General features: G+C 37.4%; 1 protein-coding gene and 1 long non-coding RNA gene across 11 annotated transcripts in view; one reads left to right on the top strand and one right to left on the bottom strand.

The window, feature by feature from the left end:
* The window catches only part of LOC145504408 (BEN domain-containing protein 5), a 1377102-nt gene that overhangs the window by 413799 nt on the left and 946085 nt on the right, over positions 1–17218 (top strand). For 4 of the 10 annotated variants that reach the window (XM_081485143.1, XM_081485148.1, XM_081485142.1 and 1 more), the window contains one exon: positions 11151–11207. The exons of the other annotated variants lie outside the window; for them this stretch is intronic. In XM_081485143.1, the coding sequence (XP_081341269.1) occupies positions 11151–11207 (57 nt within the window). The remainder of the gene's footprint in view (positions 1–11150; positions 11208–17218) is intronic. 10 annotated transcript variants of the gene reach the window in all.
* Positions 4775–8656, bottom strand: LOC145504413 (uncharacterized). The gene is made up of 2 exons (XR_014052194.1): positions 7794–8656; positions 4775–6821 (listed from the first exon to the last, which is right to left on the bottom strand). It is a non-coding gene; the product is annotated as an uncharacterized LOC145504413 (long non-coding RNA).

Raw genomic sequence — 17218 nt, forward strand, 5'->3', positions numbered from 1 at the left:
CATTTTCTAAAAAAGAGAATAGAAAGCTTATTTAGTCTTTCCTCTAAAATGGTTGTTCTATTTTGTTGCTGTTGTTGTTATTAATGGTTCTTTTAAAATGTAGTTTAGTGTTGTGGTTTATTGTTGATAATGAAATTTGGGAAATTTTCTATCAAGGTTTTTCATATGTAAATCTTAATATTTTAGAAGTTTTCATGTGCAGTGACTGATCTTAAATTTGTTTTAGTTGCTGACATTCTTCAACCACATTACCTGGGCCCATTTCAGGTCCTTAAAATGGTCCTATACAAGTAGGGAATTTCTACTTGACCCTACTTCCCCATTCTCAGACAAGTATACCATGCTTGAGTTTCATTAGCTTAAGGATAAGGCTGACTCTGCAGATTAGTTGTTTACCTGTCACCTCTTTTACTTCCCCTGAGATCAGATCTTCATTTCTCACCAGGTCTTACACCTCCTTGGAAACCAAACTCTACTCCAACCCCAGGCATAGAGTATTAATTCTGTTCCTTTCTAAAAATAGTGTAGAGGGCCTCTCCCCTCCCCTTCAGTGACTGATTGAGGCCCTCAAAGCTTTCTGACCCGGCTGACTATCTATAAACAGTAGTGTATATTGTAAACTTTCAGACTTTGAGACATTGGCTGCCTCAGCTGTAGAAGGCAGAGCCCTGAAGATGAGGATCTTCCACAGATATGTGGTCTTGGTAGAGCTGGGATCAGTTCATTTCCTTTCCGCTTTTTCTTTGTATAAATACAACATTTCAGATGTTCAATTAAAATAAGTACCCTAAATTTCAAGCTTTAGTCAGTTGTGTGCAATAATTATTCACTGGTCTGCCTGAGACATTTCTCACAATTACTTTTCCTTAGTCCCCCAGTGAAATTACTGGTAATTTTTGGTTTCTCTTTTATATATCAGGACAAAGCAGAGCACTCTGGGTCTGCCTGAGGCATGAATAATGTTGCTTTCTTAATAAGTGCTACCTCTTGGTAAGGGTCCTCTCTAAGAGAGGCGGAAGGGGGAAAATCTAGGATTTTTCATTCTTTAAGTGAAGAATTTGGCCCTATTTAACTGTTTTATTTTTTCTCATAAAAATAGACAAACTCAAATATGAAGTTTATATTTCATGAACTGCTAAATTGTTGGAAACAGGTTGGGTATATATCTTATGTAGATCTTATTTCTCCCAGAATTTTTAAAAATGGCATTGTTTGGGTCATATCTACCTATAAGCAGAGGCCAAGCATTTCAGTCTGGGATTCAGGCTCTTTGGCAGACCAAAGAACATTGTTGGGGCTGTATTTCATACTGGTATCCCCTAGGGAGGGTATAGAACAGATCAGAAAAAAGAGGCAAAGAAAAGATCTTGAGATGCAGACTGGCATTACCAATACTTTAAATATTGAAAGTTATTTCTCATTGACATCAGGGATTTTTCCAATCTAATTATTTTATTTATTAATGAGCTAGAGAACTTGGCTGTGAGTTTTAATACTGAATTATGTTTGAAATGAGTACATAAGTTACCCTGATAAGTTAGTGTGGGTATCTTTTCTACTAATTTGATTTCTAATGTGACAGTTGTTGATCTTCACATAATTCATAGATATTCTGTTCCCTCATCTTCTCATGCCTGACTTGGAAAACCTGAGCTTCAGCAAGTTCCAGATAACTTACATGCTGTTTATTCAGACCTAGATACTTGGCTTAGTCCTGTTAAATAGAAGAGAAACCAAAACTTAGAAAATTATGTCATTGAAGAAGTAAGGAAAAATAATTATGAGAAATATCCCAAGAATAAACATTTAATTCCTGAGTACTTAATCTCTGTTAGCATCTTGCTAAATTTTATAGAAACAGAGATGAATAAAACACTGACACTGACTTCAAGAAATTCATTGTCTGAAGGTAAGACAGACAAATAAACATCTGATTATTCTATTAGTCAGTATAAGCCACAACAAAAAACTCCAATAGCTTAATAACACTCAGTGGCTTAATATAAAAGTTTACTTCTCATTTAATTATAAGTTATGTGGGTTAGTAAAGGAACTTAGCCTCACAGTTAACTGGGGACCCAGATCTTTGCATCTAACTGGCAGATGAGGGAAGAGAAAGTATGTGGAAGATTGGGCTTGGAGGAAGTGAGCATTTCTTCCATGCACACTTCCTTTGCTAGACCCAATCTGTGGTCCTACCCAATCTGTTGGGTAGGACCATAGGTCCAGCCTATGGAAGGCTAAGAAATATAGTCTGATTGTGTGTGCCTGGGAGGAAAAGGAATTTTAGTTTGATGAGCACATATCACATTTTGGTGAGCACATTGTCTTTGGAACAGTAATAATATAGGACCATTTGTGCTGTGACAGAAGTCAACACAAGGATTATGGGAAGAATATGAATTTTTAACTTAGTCTTGTAGAATGTGGATAGAGGTGGGGATCAGGAATGTCTTCCTAGAGGATGTGCCACTTGAACTGACTTTTGAAGACTATTTAAGAGTAAGTCAGGTGAAGAAGAGGAGGGTGAGGTTTGAAGTAGTTGAGAGGGCATGAGCAAAAACAGGAAGACATGAAATAGCAAGGTGTATGATTAGAGAACTTACAACTCAAAAGACTTATATCTAGATCTTACATTTTGATGAGAGGCACAAGACTTTTGATCATCTCTCGTTCTGAGGTTAGTAGCAGTTCTGGATCACATGGATACATCCTAATTCAATTGTTCTGATAAAATATGCATTGCCCAATTTTCAAAATCAAAGAAGTATTTTTTTGAAGCTAGTTGAAAGTCAAGCAGCCAGAATGACCTAGTTAAGAACTTTATTCAAAAAAAGAAAAAGAACTTAGAAATAAATTTCCCTGAAAATCATATCTTCATTTATTTGTGAAGACACTGAAACCACACATTTTATCATATATTTTAAGGATGTGTAGAGAGGGACAATTTGGTGCCTTTTTCCCTTCGAATGAAATTGACAGCAACATTTTCTATTGTTATATCCAGGGATGTTTTTTCTCTGGGCCCATGAAGAACAGTTTATATAAAAATTGCTTGAATTGAAATCTAATCATCTCTTGTGCCTCCATCCATACTGTTGGAGCTGGGGTAGCAATGTAAGGCTCTGGTGTGCCCCAGAGCTCTTAGATTTTATAAATGTCTGTGTGTTGCTTAAGACTAAACTCTTATCTGCATAAGAATCTCTCTAAAGAGGAAATAGAGTTCTTGGCTCAAATAGGGGTTTTAAAACAGGAATTACTGCACTGAAAGACACATTTCTTGGACCATTTTTAAATATGAGAAAAATGAATAGTACATCTAAATATGGAATCCATATCGATAGAACTGGAGGTGGGGTGGGCGTCAAAAAGTGCTTATGGGAAAGGCAGGAGGGAAGTAAGTTAAAATAGGACCAATAGTGTTTATCTTGAAACTTGGCAGATAAATCTAGTGTTTCATGGTTGGAAGATAGCAGAAGGAGTCAAGAGATGGGAGAGTATCATAAATTTCCAGGCAAGACCACATCAGTAAACCAATACAGGTAGAATTAAATGTGTCAAAGTATATAAAGCATTTAACATTATGCCTGGCTCTTAATAAGTGTTCAATAAACATTAACAATTTATTATTATTAGTGTTTATTTTGCCTTATTGGACATTGTTAACTCAAAATACTCCTTCTTCTTGCTCAATACATTTCTTCTTTTTCTTCTCTTGCAAATTTTCTGTGTTCTTAATACCAAACATTGAAAACATTTAAAATTAGGCAGTATATTTTTCAAAGTTGGCCCTTCTGAGCCTCCCCATACAAGCCCCTCCAAATAAGGTATTGTTCTTTTCTTATTCCATCACATACCTTAGGCTTTCCCCCTTGAGCATTTTACTAAAACTTTGTACTTGACTGAAAGCTCCTTAAGGACAGCAATGGAATCTTTTTCATCTTTATATCCCCAGGGAGACTACTGTATCCTTGACAGACTAGGCATTTGAATGTTTGAATGAATGGCCAAAAACTTAGTTTACTTAGCCTTTTCACATCTTTTATGCTCAGTTAAGTTCACTCATATAGATGTTACTACAAACAAGAACACTAAGGCTTAGAAAGATTTAGGGTTTTTGCTTATGGGAGGAAGTGGTACAATTAGTATTCCAACCAGCCTGTCTGGCTATAGACTTCCTATGCTTTTCATCAAAACATACCATATCTTCTTGGAATTTATCATGGTGAGAATTTATGATTCTGTGACCTAAGGTCTGAGAGATATGAGTTCTAACATTGCTTTGTCCCTCTTTTAGGACATTGATAATTAAATAATGTCTTATCTTCTTCACTACAAGCATGAGAATTCTTTGAAAGAATGATCAGCTATTCTCTTCACCTCTTTATCCCTAGCACATAGGGCAGGATGTGGTACAGAGTAGGTTCTCATTATATAGCTGTTGGACTGATTGGATGAATGAGTGAAAAAATATAATTATTCTTGATAATAATTGAAGCAACAATAATTTCATTTTATAAAAATAAATACAGTGTTAAAATGCAGATTCTGATTTGGTCAGTCTGCCATGAGAATCAGTCTGCATTTCTGATAAACTTTCATGTGATGCTGATGCTGCTGGTCCAAGAACCACACTTGAATAGCAAGGTTTTCATAGCAAGGCTTTATATCACCCATGCATGGCCCCTATCTCCTCCTAAGCCTGGGCCCTGTGGGGTGGGCTTGTTATTCCCCATTCCACCTTTTGCTTCAATGGTAGAATTTAAAGCTACATTATTTTTCTGAGTAACCGTTTTTGGTTCATAGAATTATCATCTAAAATTGTAGTCACTTGGGGAGGGATTTGAACACTGAGGGAAAGGATTTACTCTATTTATTTTGTTCATTGGGACAGATAGATCACACAAAGTGCTGCTGACTTACAACTGAAATGTAACACCCCCCAAAGGGACTGCTTGAGATTTTGCTTATTAGATAGATGCCTTTGGAGAGCATTGGTGCATCCCAGAAGGGATCATCAGGGATCTGGAGAGCATCCTTTTTCATTCTGAGACCAAACAAAGCACTGGTAAACCATGAAAAGAGAACTAGGGTGGAAGTCCCTGCCTTACCTTAGCTGAGATACATTTTACAAGCACTCGAGGTTTCAGTATTTGCTGCTATAAAATGGGAAATATATTACCTACCTTACAGAATTGTTGTCAAAATTGCATGAATACTGTATCCCCTTTATAAGATCATGAACTTCTTAAAGGTGGAACCTATATTACATTTGACTTCTGACAACCAGAGCTCTAAATACATTGTTTTTTGTATAGTAGACCACAAGTTCCTGATGGTGGAATAAAGAAACTGTTTACCTGGAAGGATACTATAAGTGTAAAACATTTCTATACTACTATTTTTGTGTATTGTGTTAGTAGAACAAAGAAGAACATCCATTTATCCAATCACAAACCTATACTGCGTTTAGCCTGCTATTACTTCTCAGATTCATCCCATCTTTACCACCCCCTTTCTAATCGAAGTCATCTCATCTTCACCTGTTGTTGTTGTTGTTCAGTCGCCAGTCGTGTCTGACTCTTTTGAGACTTCACAGACTGCAGCACACAAGGCCTCTCTGTCACTCACCATCTCCTGAAGCTTGCCCGAGTTCATGTCCATTGCATTGGTGATGCCATCCAGCCATCTCGTCCTCTGACACCCTCTTCTCCTTCTGCCCTCAATTTTACCCAGCATCAGGGGCTTTTCCAATGAGTCGGCTGTTCGGATCAGATGACTAAAATATTGGAACTTCAGCTTCAGCGTCAGTCCTTCCAACGAGTATTCAGGGTTGATTTCCTTTAAGAGTGACTGATTTGATCTCCTTGCTGTCCAAGGGACTCTTAGGAGTTTTCTCCAGCACCACAGTTCAAAGTCATCTCTCAACTGGGACTAGTCTAATAGTCTCCTAATTTATCTTCCCTCATCTACTGCTACCTATGATAAAGCCACGATGATATTTAATTTTTTTTAAGTCTTATAGTGCCATTTCCTTGCTTAAAGGCTTCAGTCCTCTCCCATTATACTTTGAACAAAGACAGAATTCCTTAACAAAATCTGTAATGCCATTAATGAACTAGCCCTTGCCTGTGTCTAAATTTAGCTTATACCTCTCCCCTCCATGATCTTAGCACACCACTCAGTAGTACTCATTCAGTCCCTTGAATGAAGCATATGCCTTTTAGGCACAGGAAGCAATGCAGACTGTTCTCTTTGGTTTAAGTACACAACCCATTCCTTACTTTAAAAGGCTTTGTATTTTAGCTCAACCATCAACCATCTCCAAGGAAATTGCCCAGAACCCCACTGATTTAGCCTGAGTTTTTGTTGTGTTGTTTTTATATGTTCTCATACTGTCTGATACATTATAAGCACATATCACATGACAGCTATTTTTAAATTATTCACACAATATTCTTTTCACGTATAATATGAGCTCCTTTATTTTGTTCATTACTATAACCCCAGCTCTTGGCACAGCGCTTTGCACATAAAAATTTTATCAAGTATTTGCAGAACTGATAATATATTTGATTAATTGATTTATATTATTGCATTATTATTAATCCTTTTGATGTCTTCCGTATGTGCTATGCTTAGTCGCTCAGTTGTGTCGGACTCTTTGTGACCCCATGGACTGTAGCTCGCCAGGCACCTCTGTCCATGGGGATTTTCCAGGCAGGAATACTGAAGTGGGTTGCCATGACCTCCTCCAGGGGATCTTCCCAACCCAGAGATCAAACCCAGGTCTCCTACATTGCCAACAGATTCTTTACCATCTGAGTCACCAGGGAAGCCCATGAATGTTGGAGTGGGTAGACTACCCCTTCTCCAGGGGATCCTCCCAACCCAGGAATCGAACCGGGGTCTCCTGCATTACAAGTGGATTCTTTACCAGCTATGCTCCAGGGAGCCCTATGTTCCTTATAACCAAGTGTGTGTATATCTATATCTATATCTATATCTTATATCTATATCTGTATCTATATATAACATTTTTGTTAGTGCTTTTCATGTTCTCGCTTAAATATATCCTAAGTCCAACTTGTAAAATAGTTATTTTTAATTCCATTTTTTTGGAAGAAGGACTGAGGATAACTAAGGCAAAGTGGCTTGATCAAGGCTGTACAGCCAACTTGTGGCAGAGTCTACATTAATGATAAATCCAATGTTCTTTCTACCTCCAGCTTCTAAGCTCAGATTGTTGTGAAAGTGATAGGTGAGGGTATAGCCAAGAAGGTTTAGCTTGTCAAAAAGCAAGGTTGTGTGCTATTGGGCCACTGACCTATATTCTAATTTAAAATAAATGTCTTATCATTCAAATCCTAAAATGTAAAAGTAGGAAAGACCTATAGAGACATATCTAACTTATTTATTTGTATAAAATATGTATTATATAATAAAAGTTTGTTTTCCATTCCCAGGTACTCTTACAGTGTGAATAAGGATAAGCCATTAGAAGTTAAGGCAAAGATCTAGGGTGGATTAGTGTAATAATTATCTGTTCCTGAGAAGAAGCTTTTAAGTGGAACAGTGATTCCCAAATTTGTCTGAGAATGAGAATTGTTTGAATTAGGTGCTCAGTCGTGTCCAACTCTTTGTGGCCCTATGGACTGTAGCCCACCAAGCTCCTCTGTCCATGGGATTTCTTAGGCAAGAATACTGGAGTGGGTTGCCATTCCCTTCTCCAGAGGATCTTCCCAACCCAGGGATCAAACCCAGGTCTCCTGCACTGCAGGCAGATTCTTTACTGTCTGAGCCACAAGGGAAGTACAGAATCATTGGAGATACTTATTAAACATACAAATTCCAAGGCTCCCTCCTTAAAACAGTTCTAGAGTGAGGTCTAGGAATCTGCATGTTTAGTCAATACCTCAGATTAGGAGGTAGGGTAACAATGAAATGTGTGGAAATGGACAAACACTAGCACTCTGATCCGGGCAAATGAACATGAACCTTTTGATTGTGGTGAAATACTTCAGACTCAAGAGGAAGGACTGACAGTTCTTGAGAGGTACTTGCTGAATCTCATTTGTGCTAAAGAGCATACTGTTTTAGAATACCAAAGACTGATTTCTGGTACCAGACTGGCCTTCCTTTGTAGTTAAAGGAAGCAGATTAGTTGCTGGGACTCACATGAAAGATTTCTCTGGGTGGCCAAGGACTAAAATCCAAGTTTCTTGAAACCTCCAATAAAGACATGTACTTGCAAGCATCATTGAAGGTCTTGGTGACATGTCTTATTAAAAATCTAAAGATGTGCATCATCAGTAATGGGAGCTCAGGAAGCACTCAGAAAATATTCTTTAATATCTGCTTTCTTTCAAGCCCTAAACTTAGTATCAGAATTTGAAGAATCTATTAATAGAAGGTGTACAAAGGTATACCTCTAAATGCAGTGGGGGTGGAGTCACAAAGTAATTTATTTTGCCTTTTTCTATTCTGTCTTTGTCCCCTGTTAACTCTAAGAGTTTCTCAGAACACAATTTAAATACTTTCTTAGAGGGTGAGTGAAAGTTGGTGAAAGGGAGTTGGGTCCAGGAAGATAGATAAAGGACATACCAGATAGAAGAAACAGAAGAGTTAAGCACAAACATTAAAAAAAACAAAAAAACCCTCTCTCTCCTGAGGGAAATAACTGTAGTTCAGTGGATTTAAGCATAGTATTTTGGTGGAAGCCAGAGGTGAGGCTAGCGAGTTACGTAGAATTAAGGTCACGAAAGGTCTTGCATACAGTGTTAGGAGTCTAGACTTTTTCTTTTTTTGGTAGATGATGCTGATAGGTTATTTTAACCATAAAAGGAACATTGTCATACTGGCACTTTTTTGTTTGATTTGTTTATTTTTAATCTAGGAGGTAACATTATGAGTACTGGGAAAGATTGAGGGCAGCAGAAGGGGGCGACAGAGGATGAGATGGTTGGATGGCATCACCAACTCAATGGACATGAGTTCAAGCAAACTCCGGGAGATAGCAAAGGACAGGGAAATTTGGCATGCTGCAGTCCATGGGATCCCAGAGAGTCAGACATGACTGAGCGACTGAACAAAAACAAAGCATTATGGATGGACAACATAGTAGCAAAAAGATGTTCTCAAGAGAAGGCCGTAAGAGTGCTATCAGAGGAGCTCTATGCTGATACATGGGAAGGAGGCAGTCAGACACCAGTAAGTAAGAGCTTGGTACCGGCAATGAAAGTTTTCTGCAGTCCAGAGAGTCAAACTAGGTGAAGAACCAGCAGGGGCAGCAAGTATCATGTACAATACAGAGTGGTTTGATAGCTTCAGCCAACACTTACTTCTATTCAGCCAGCAGTATTAAGGCTCTAACTCTATTAGAGGGAAAACAGAGGAAGAGCAAGGCAAAGCCATCCTCATTGTGATAAAGGAGAACTTTAGGTGAATTCTTGGAATAAAAGGGTTTAGAAAACCAATTACAGGCATTAGGTAATTCTTACTAGGGAAGAACTATGATTTTACAATGCAATTCAGGAACTTAGTAGTTGGAGCACCTGATCAATATCAATAGTACAGGCACCAGAATGACAGAGACTTCTGGGATGTTAATTAACTTTTATGAACCTCAGTGGCTCCATCTATTAGATGGGGATAGTAGTATCTATTTCACAGAGTTTGTGTGGAGGCATCAAATATGATAATCAATGTGAAAGCTCCTACCGCAGTGAGGAGACACAATAGGTAATCATTATATGTTGGTTTCCTTTTTGTGCTTCAAATTCAGTTGTCAACCAGCTGGGGTTAGCCCAGTCCCTTGTATGAAGGACTTTGGCTTCGATAAGGAAGAGGAAAGAGAAGGCAAAATTTTAGAAATTAAACAATGGAGCTACACAAAGGGTATGAAGCTAGAATCTTGCTAGACTAGACAGGGAAGAAGCTAATCCAGAGGATGTCTTGGAATAACCTTATTGTATTGTATTTAAAGGGGCTTCCCCAGTGGCTCAGTGGTAAAGAATCTGCCTGCAATGCAGAAGACACAGGAGATGTGGGTTTCATCCCTTGGTCTGGAAGATACCCTGGAGGAGGGCATGGCAACCCACACCAGCATTCTTGCCTATAGAATCCCATGGACAGAGGAGCCTGGTGGGCTACAGTCCATAGGGTCACAAAGAGTCAAACACGACTGAAGTGACTAAGCAGGCATACACAGTATTTAATATGTATGCATGGATCTAAGCAGAATAAATGAGGAGAAAAATTTAATTTCTATTGTGGAACATGTCATCCAGAGGATACATTTAGGAAGTTAAAGTGAAATGTATAATTCTAGCTTTAGAATCTAAACCATCCATAAGAGTTCCTCTTTTGCATTGGTTTAAACTAAGACTACATGAATTACTTTCTCCGGGAAGATGGATTTTATAGTTGATTTCATGTAAAAAGGAAAAGAAGGAAATGGCAACCCACACCAGTATTCTTGCCTGGAAAATCCCATGGATGGAGGAACCTGGTAGGCTACAGTCCACGGGGTCGCAAAGAGTCGGACATGACTGAGTGACTTTACTTTCACTTTTCATGTCAAATCCAAAACCCAGCTATGTAAGGACTCATAAAAAGCAATTAATATTAACGTAAGATACATCATGCCAATGAATTACAAAGTTACAAAGAGAAGAGTTGAACACAGCTTAAGCTTTCAAGACCACTTTTGTTTTCTTGTTTCCTTCCATCAGAAATTCTTAGAAGATATCCTACACTGTTATATTTTATTCTATGCCATTTTATATTTCTCTACTCTCTTAAAACTGGACTAGTTAACCATTCTCCCAAATCCTCCCTAATTTCTTGCAGTCTTTGCAGATGAAGTCAACTTTGCAGATGACCCAACTTCTCCTTCTCCCTTATACGGACATACTTTCTCCATCAGATGGAGTTTTTTGTTTTGTTTTTCTTATTCAGAACACCCTTCTGGTATAGCAAAGAGAGACTCCACAGCAGGGAAGCTTTAGTTTTTGACTGAGCCTCCTACTCTTCCACATCTCCCTTCCTGCATCCGATCACTCTTTTTCTCTGTCTTTTTAGTTTAATGAACCATTTGGTTACTCTAGGGTTAAAATTCACCCAGTTTGTTTTTGTTTTTTCTGCTACAGAATTCCTGGGGTATTCTTCAGTTCACAGTGTCCCCTCAGATGCTTTCTCTGGTCACAGTATGTATCACTTGTTTTTCCTTAGGCCTAAAGGGATATTGCCAATTGTACCACATGCCTGCATCATGTGTGTTTCATGGACCAGAACACATAACACAGTAGGCAAGAGTATTAGTAGTTTAGGTCACTGGGTCATGGAGCAGTGAGCTTTATCTCTCTGATTCTTCTGGTCTTTTCAGTTTCATTATTGCAAAAATCACATTCATTCTCTTTAATGTGTTCACATTTTCTTTTCCTTTTTTTTTCCGCCTTTTTTGCAACTAAGTATGAATTAACTGCCTTCCATGCCCATGTGATAAAAAGTATAATAACTAACATACAGAGTGCATATTCTATGCCAGGCCATGTGTTTATCTATATTGACTAATATATGTACTGTGTCTTTCTCTCTTCCTCTCTCTATGCATTTATAGATAGATATAATATATGTAGATATTAACTCTCTATAATATATATATACATGTATGTAATCTTATCAGGTAAAGCTATCATAAAATTTCATTTTTTTTTCATATGAAGAACTTGGAGCTAAGAGAGGCTAAATGACTTGCCCAAAGTGTCATAGTTAATAACCAGCAAAATTAGGACTAAGCCCTACTCCAGAGCCTGGACTCTTAACTGTTATATTGTTACATTTGTCTAAGGCTCATTACAAAGCTTGTTTGCATATGTCATATGATCTCCACAACAACCCCATAATTATTCCTGTTTTACAGATGAAGAAATACAGGCTCTAAGATAGGGAGAACATGTTACCAGATAGATAGCTGGTAAGAAGTTGAAACAGAATATGAGCCAAAGCTACTGATTTTAAATTTAGAGATTTTTCCACCAAACCATTGGTATTCAAAATTTAAGCATCTGAGAATAAATTAGTATCTGATTTAACTTACAGGTATGCTCAGACATATATACAAATGTGTGTATGTGTTTCTTCACACATATGGATCTTTTTTATTAACAAATATATACATAAGTTATCTGGAAAATTTTTAACTTTTAATTTGGTTAGTTGGTGATTCTTTTGAAAAAAATCAATAAGTCATTTGTTATACCCTTAATAATTATTAGGTCCATGTAATCAGATTTCACCTTATTGGAGAGTTGATATCTTTGACATTGATTTTCACATGTCCTCTAAGCCCTTTATCTGAGATCTATTGAGGGACTATGGTAGGTAGATACAGGTGTTGGCATACCATGACCTGATTTTGAATTTTGATTCTACTTCTGATATTTAGCAAATTACTTTTACTTCACTTTTTTCTCTAAGCATCAATATTTTAATCTCCTAAAAATAAGAAATTTTTCTGACCATGAGGCTTTCTTCCTCTAATTTGCTCTTCACATAGTAGTCAGAATGATAGTTCTGAAACACTATCCACATTATGTCCCTGGCTTCCTTAAAATCCATCTCCCACTTTTCCTTGTTTTAAGGATAAAATTAAAATTCTTTAGCCTGAATCTCAAGGCTCTTATAACCTGTCTTTCTAGCTTTACACCTTTCGAATTTCCCTCATCCTCCCTGTGCTGAATGGCACCTCAGCCTGAGCACATCCAGTTATTAACAGGCTGAAGCTTAAAACCCAGATTCTCTAACATTGAGTTCAATACTTTTTGTATTTAACAAACCTAATCTCTAACAAACCTCTTGAGGTAACTTATTATTGAACTGATTCCATTTACTTACTACAAAGCATGCCTACTATCTGATTTTTTCTTATATTGAATAATAATAACAAACAATCAGTTAATACTTATATTTATACCATTCTGCCAGTTGCTGCATAATCTGATAGAAATAAGATACAGTCCCTTCTGATAAGGAGTTCACAATGTAGTAGGAGAGATGAAGACTAACAAAATGGGTTTTAATTAAGACAGAGTCTGTCCCTCTCTTCTGACATAATGTAACAGATATCAGAGGAGAGTGATAGAAACAGAGTCATTTGGGTAGTGAAGAGGTAGGAAGGAGCCCAGAATTGGGAGTTAGGATGCCTGAATTCTACTTAAAGTTCTGCTATGAGCTTTCTACATGACCTGACAAAAATAATTTCCCTTCTCTAGGACTCAAATTCCACATTTTAAAAATTATTGGTTTGAAGTAGCATTAAATGATGCTTAAGACTCGAGTGAACTCTGATATTATCATCTTTCTTACAGCTAACATAACCTCCAAAATAAAAGCAGCAACTATCATTCATTAAGTGCTTTCTATGAGCCAGTCACTGTTTTAAATACTTTATAGCCACATAATATTTACAATATCTCAGTGAAGTAGGTGTTATTACTATCATTCTTAATATACCATTTAAGAAGCTGAGGTAGAGAGAGGTTAAGTAAGTCATAGGTTTGTGATTTGGACCTAGGCTTTTGTGTTTGCAGAACTCATACTTTTTACCACTGTTTTCTGTGGCTTCTTAAAGATTCTTGCTCATAAAGCAATTATGCTCAAACTTCAGCTCCATGGAGACTTGAACATTAACTTTGTCATAAATCACTTCATCATATTCCTTTGATCTTATACGTTTTAAACAGTATAAGCACATCTTCAGTGATTCTATCTTGGAATCAATGCTCATCATCTCTCATTCTAGATAAGCCAAATGAAAAAATATTTAAGAAGCCAATGTGCATGTTGTTGATGACTTTTAAGAACTTTACAAACAACACTATGGTCCATTTGCTAATGTTTTAGAAGCATGATTAGCAAGATAACCAAATATGTCTTAAAAATAAATGATAGCACAATTTAAATTTTTCTCATGTGTTTCCCATTTAAACTTATGATTTTCAATGAGAATGAGTAAAAAATTAGGGATAATTTATTTACCTTTTATCATTCTTTCCAAGATGCTTTCATATACATTGTGGTTGGATCATAAGGCCTTTATGATTCTTCCTAATAAAGAGATTTTGATTGTGTGATATTATTTTCATTTTGGGAGCCACAAGTCCTCAATAATGAACTAGGATGGGCAATAATTATACTCCTCATTTACAGATGAAGAATTTGAGCTTCAAAGAAATAAAGTGGCCTGTTTCAAGCCACACAACTAGAAAAAGGAAGAACCAGGACTTGAAATCAAGTTTCTCTGATCCCAAAGTTAGCATTCCTTTCACTCTACCATTGTGCCGCCCCTGTGTTTTTCACACATGATTTTATTCAAGTCTGGAATAGATCAGGCAAACTAGAAGCCTTTTGGCTGCAGGCAGGCCACAAGATCAGTAGGGTTACTGCTGCATTTGGCAAGATCCTGTGAAAGATGAGCCAGATTCCGTTGCAGGCAAGAAGACATACACAAGCCCAGGTCAGGACCATGGAGAGTTCCCAGTGAGCCCTTTTTTCTTTCTTTCTTTCTTTAAAATAATTCTTTTCTGGCTGGGCTTCACTCTCAGGTCTAGGACAACATGTTGACTGTTTAGATATAGTCTCATCTGTCCTTGCCACGTGGGACCCTCATTCATATTTATATACAATTCATTCAAACTGCTTTTTATTTACTTTGTATGACTATTTGTTTAAGGTCTTCCCTGCTACGTAGACACTATAGATCATAAATGCTTTGAGGCCAAGGTCACATTAGTTTTCATTCATTATTGTATCCCTGTGGCTAAGAACAATACCTGGAATTTGGTAAACACCCAATAAATGCTTGTTAAATAAATGTTGAATGCATACAAATACTAAATATTAAGCACCTACTCAACGTTAGTCTCTATTTTGGGTACTTTTACTTTTTGCTTATTGAACCTCACTGAATCATAATCACTCTCAATATTATGACCTCATAGTCAAAATTTTTGAGGTAGCTGAACATATTTACTGCTTCTACTTCCTTGGTTTCCATTCAGTCTTCATCCTTCACTCTGGTATCTGCCTCCACCAAGCAATTTGAAATTGCTTCTTTGATAAGCTTTGAAACATCTATTATAACCTCATCTCAAATGACCTTCAGAATTTGACATGGTGACTCACTCTTCCTCCTGCATTTCTATTTTTTATTTCCTAGCAACTTTCTATCTTGGTTTTCTTCTCACATCTCCATCTATTTCCCATGTGTTTCTTAGACTTCCTTCTTTTGTGGACTGCCATGGGTTGGGATTCCCTAGGTTCTCATCCTACTCTCTTCACACAATCTCCCTGCTTTTCTCATTCACACTCTTCAGTTCCTATTACTTCAAGTACCATCTACAAACTTTAATTGTTGAATCTATCATTTCATTCTAAATATTGTTATGAGTTTTAAGCTCACATTTCCAAACATCTACTTGGAATGCCGCAGGTGGGGCAGTGGTAGAGAATCCACCTGCCATTGCAGGAGTTCAATCCCTGGGTCAGAAAGATCCCCTGGAGTAGGAAATGGCAACCCACTCCAGTATTCTTGCCTGGAAAATTCCACAGACTGGGAAGTCTGGTGGACTCCAGTCCCTAAGGTCACAAATAGTTAGACACGACTGAGCACACAACACTCACACAAACTCACAGTGGCCAGTGGAAAGGACAGGATGGACATTCTTTCAGAGGGTGTGGTGGGAGTAACAGTATAATAATGGCAAAGCTTCTAGCATGTTTGGGTGTGAGTATGAATAGTTAGACATTCATTTGCTCTTACTAGTATAGATTGTTTTGGCAAAAAAGAAAAAAACTAATATCAAGTAGGCACATAACAAAAATTTTGAATATATAAATGAGTGGATATATGAAATAGAGAAATTGATGGGTCTAAAAATCCTCTCCACTACATAGTTTGAAAATGTAATTTACTATTGCAGCAGCTAGTAATGATAATATATGGCATATCTGATATTTACTTTCCCATGTCTTCTTTGCCACTATACTCATTCAGCCCTCTATCATCCCTATTTTAAGCTCTTTGCTCGTCTCTAATCTGTCATATAATAGTCAAAATAATCTTTCTAAAAAGTGAATTTACTTGTGTCAGTGTCCCGCTCTAACTCTTCAATTAACCTATGTTTCTATAAGACAAAGAACTAGCTCTTTGTTTTACATTCAGAAACTATCCCATTATGTCCTCTAGTCACGCTGGACTACTAACTGTCCTTGATTCATTATCTTTATTTTATATATTTTTTCTAGGACTTCAGCTACTTAAGAGGACCTTGCTATTCTCTTATACCAGCCCTTTATACATATGGTTGTCTGTCTAAAATACTTCATTTAACTTTCCTCCTTTTCCCTCTAACTCATTGTAAACCATTTCGTACAGTGTATGGCATACAGTAAGCATTCAATAAATGCAGTGAATGCCATTGTCATTGTCTTTGTTGTCATTGTCATCATCCTCATCAGACGTATGGGATCCTAGCTGCCAGAGATACTGGGGATTTTCCAAAACAGTTGGTTCAACTTATATTTTGTATATTCTAAAATAGATCCAGAAAAAGGAAGAAGTTTGTTCAACCTTATACAGCTTGTGAGAAAGAAAAGAAAACAAGAGAGCTAAAACATAGCTGAACTGACTTTGCCTATCACCCAAATGGTCCTGTTATTATTTTGAAATCGTTTTACCTTCTGATCAATTAATCAACTTTTATATAAGGAAGATGTGGTCAGTCTTTGCTGGGCTCAACTCTTGGCTCTTCTGTTTACTTGATAATATTGCTTAACTCATGTAGCTGTCCAGAGAATGAAATCACAAACCACTCCATTGTTCTTGCCTGGAGAATCCCAGGGACAGGGGAGCCTGGTGGGCTGCCGTCTATGGGGATGCACAGAGTCGGACACGACTGAAGCGACTTAGCAGCAGCAGCAGCAGCATGTAGCTGTCAACATGGGCAATGATTACATACTATGTAGCAAAAACCTTGGCACAAATAAAGTACTACCCTCTTCAAATTTGCTCTGTGTCCCCTTGGACATGTACACTAGAGGGATTCTAGGACCTTATAATTATGTTGGCCAAAATAGTGAAAAGTGAAAGTAAAAGTCGCTCAGTTGTGTCCAACTTCTTTGCGACCCCGTGGACTGTACAGTCCATGGAATTCTC

The sequence above is a fragment of the Giraffa tippelskirchi genome, chromosome 5 (assembly GCF_054371585.1).
Source record: "Giraffa tippelskirchi isolate mGirTip1 chromosome 5, T2T-mGirTip1v1.2.pri, whole genome shotgun sequence".
Classification (NCBI taxonomy): domain Eukaryota; kingdom Metazoa; phylum Chordata; class Mammalia; order Artiodactyla; family Giraffidae; genus Giraffa; species Giraffa tippelskirchi.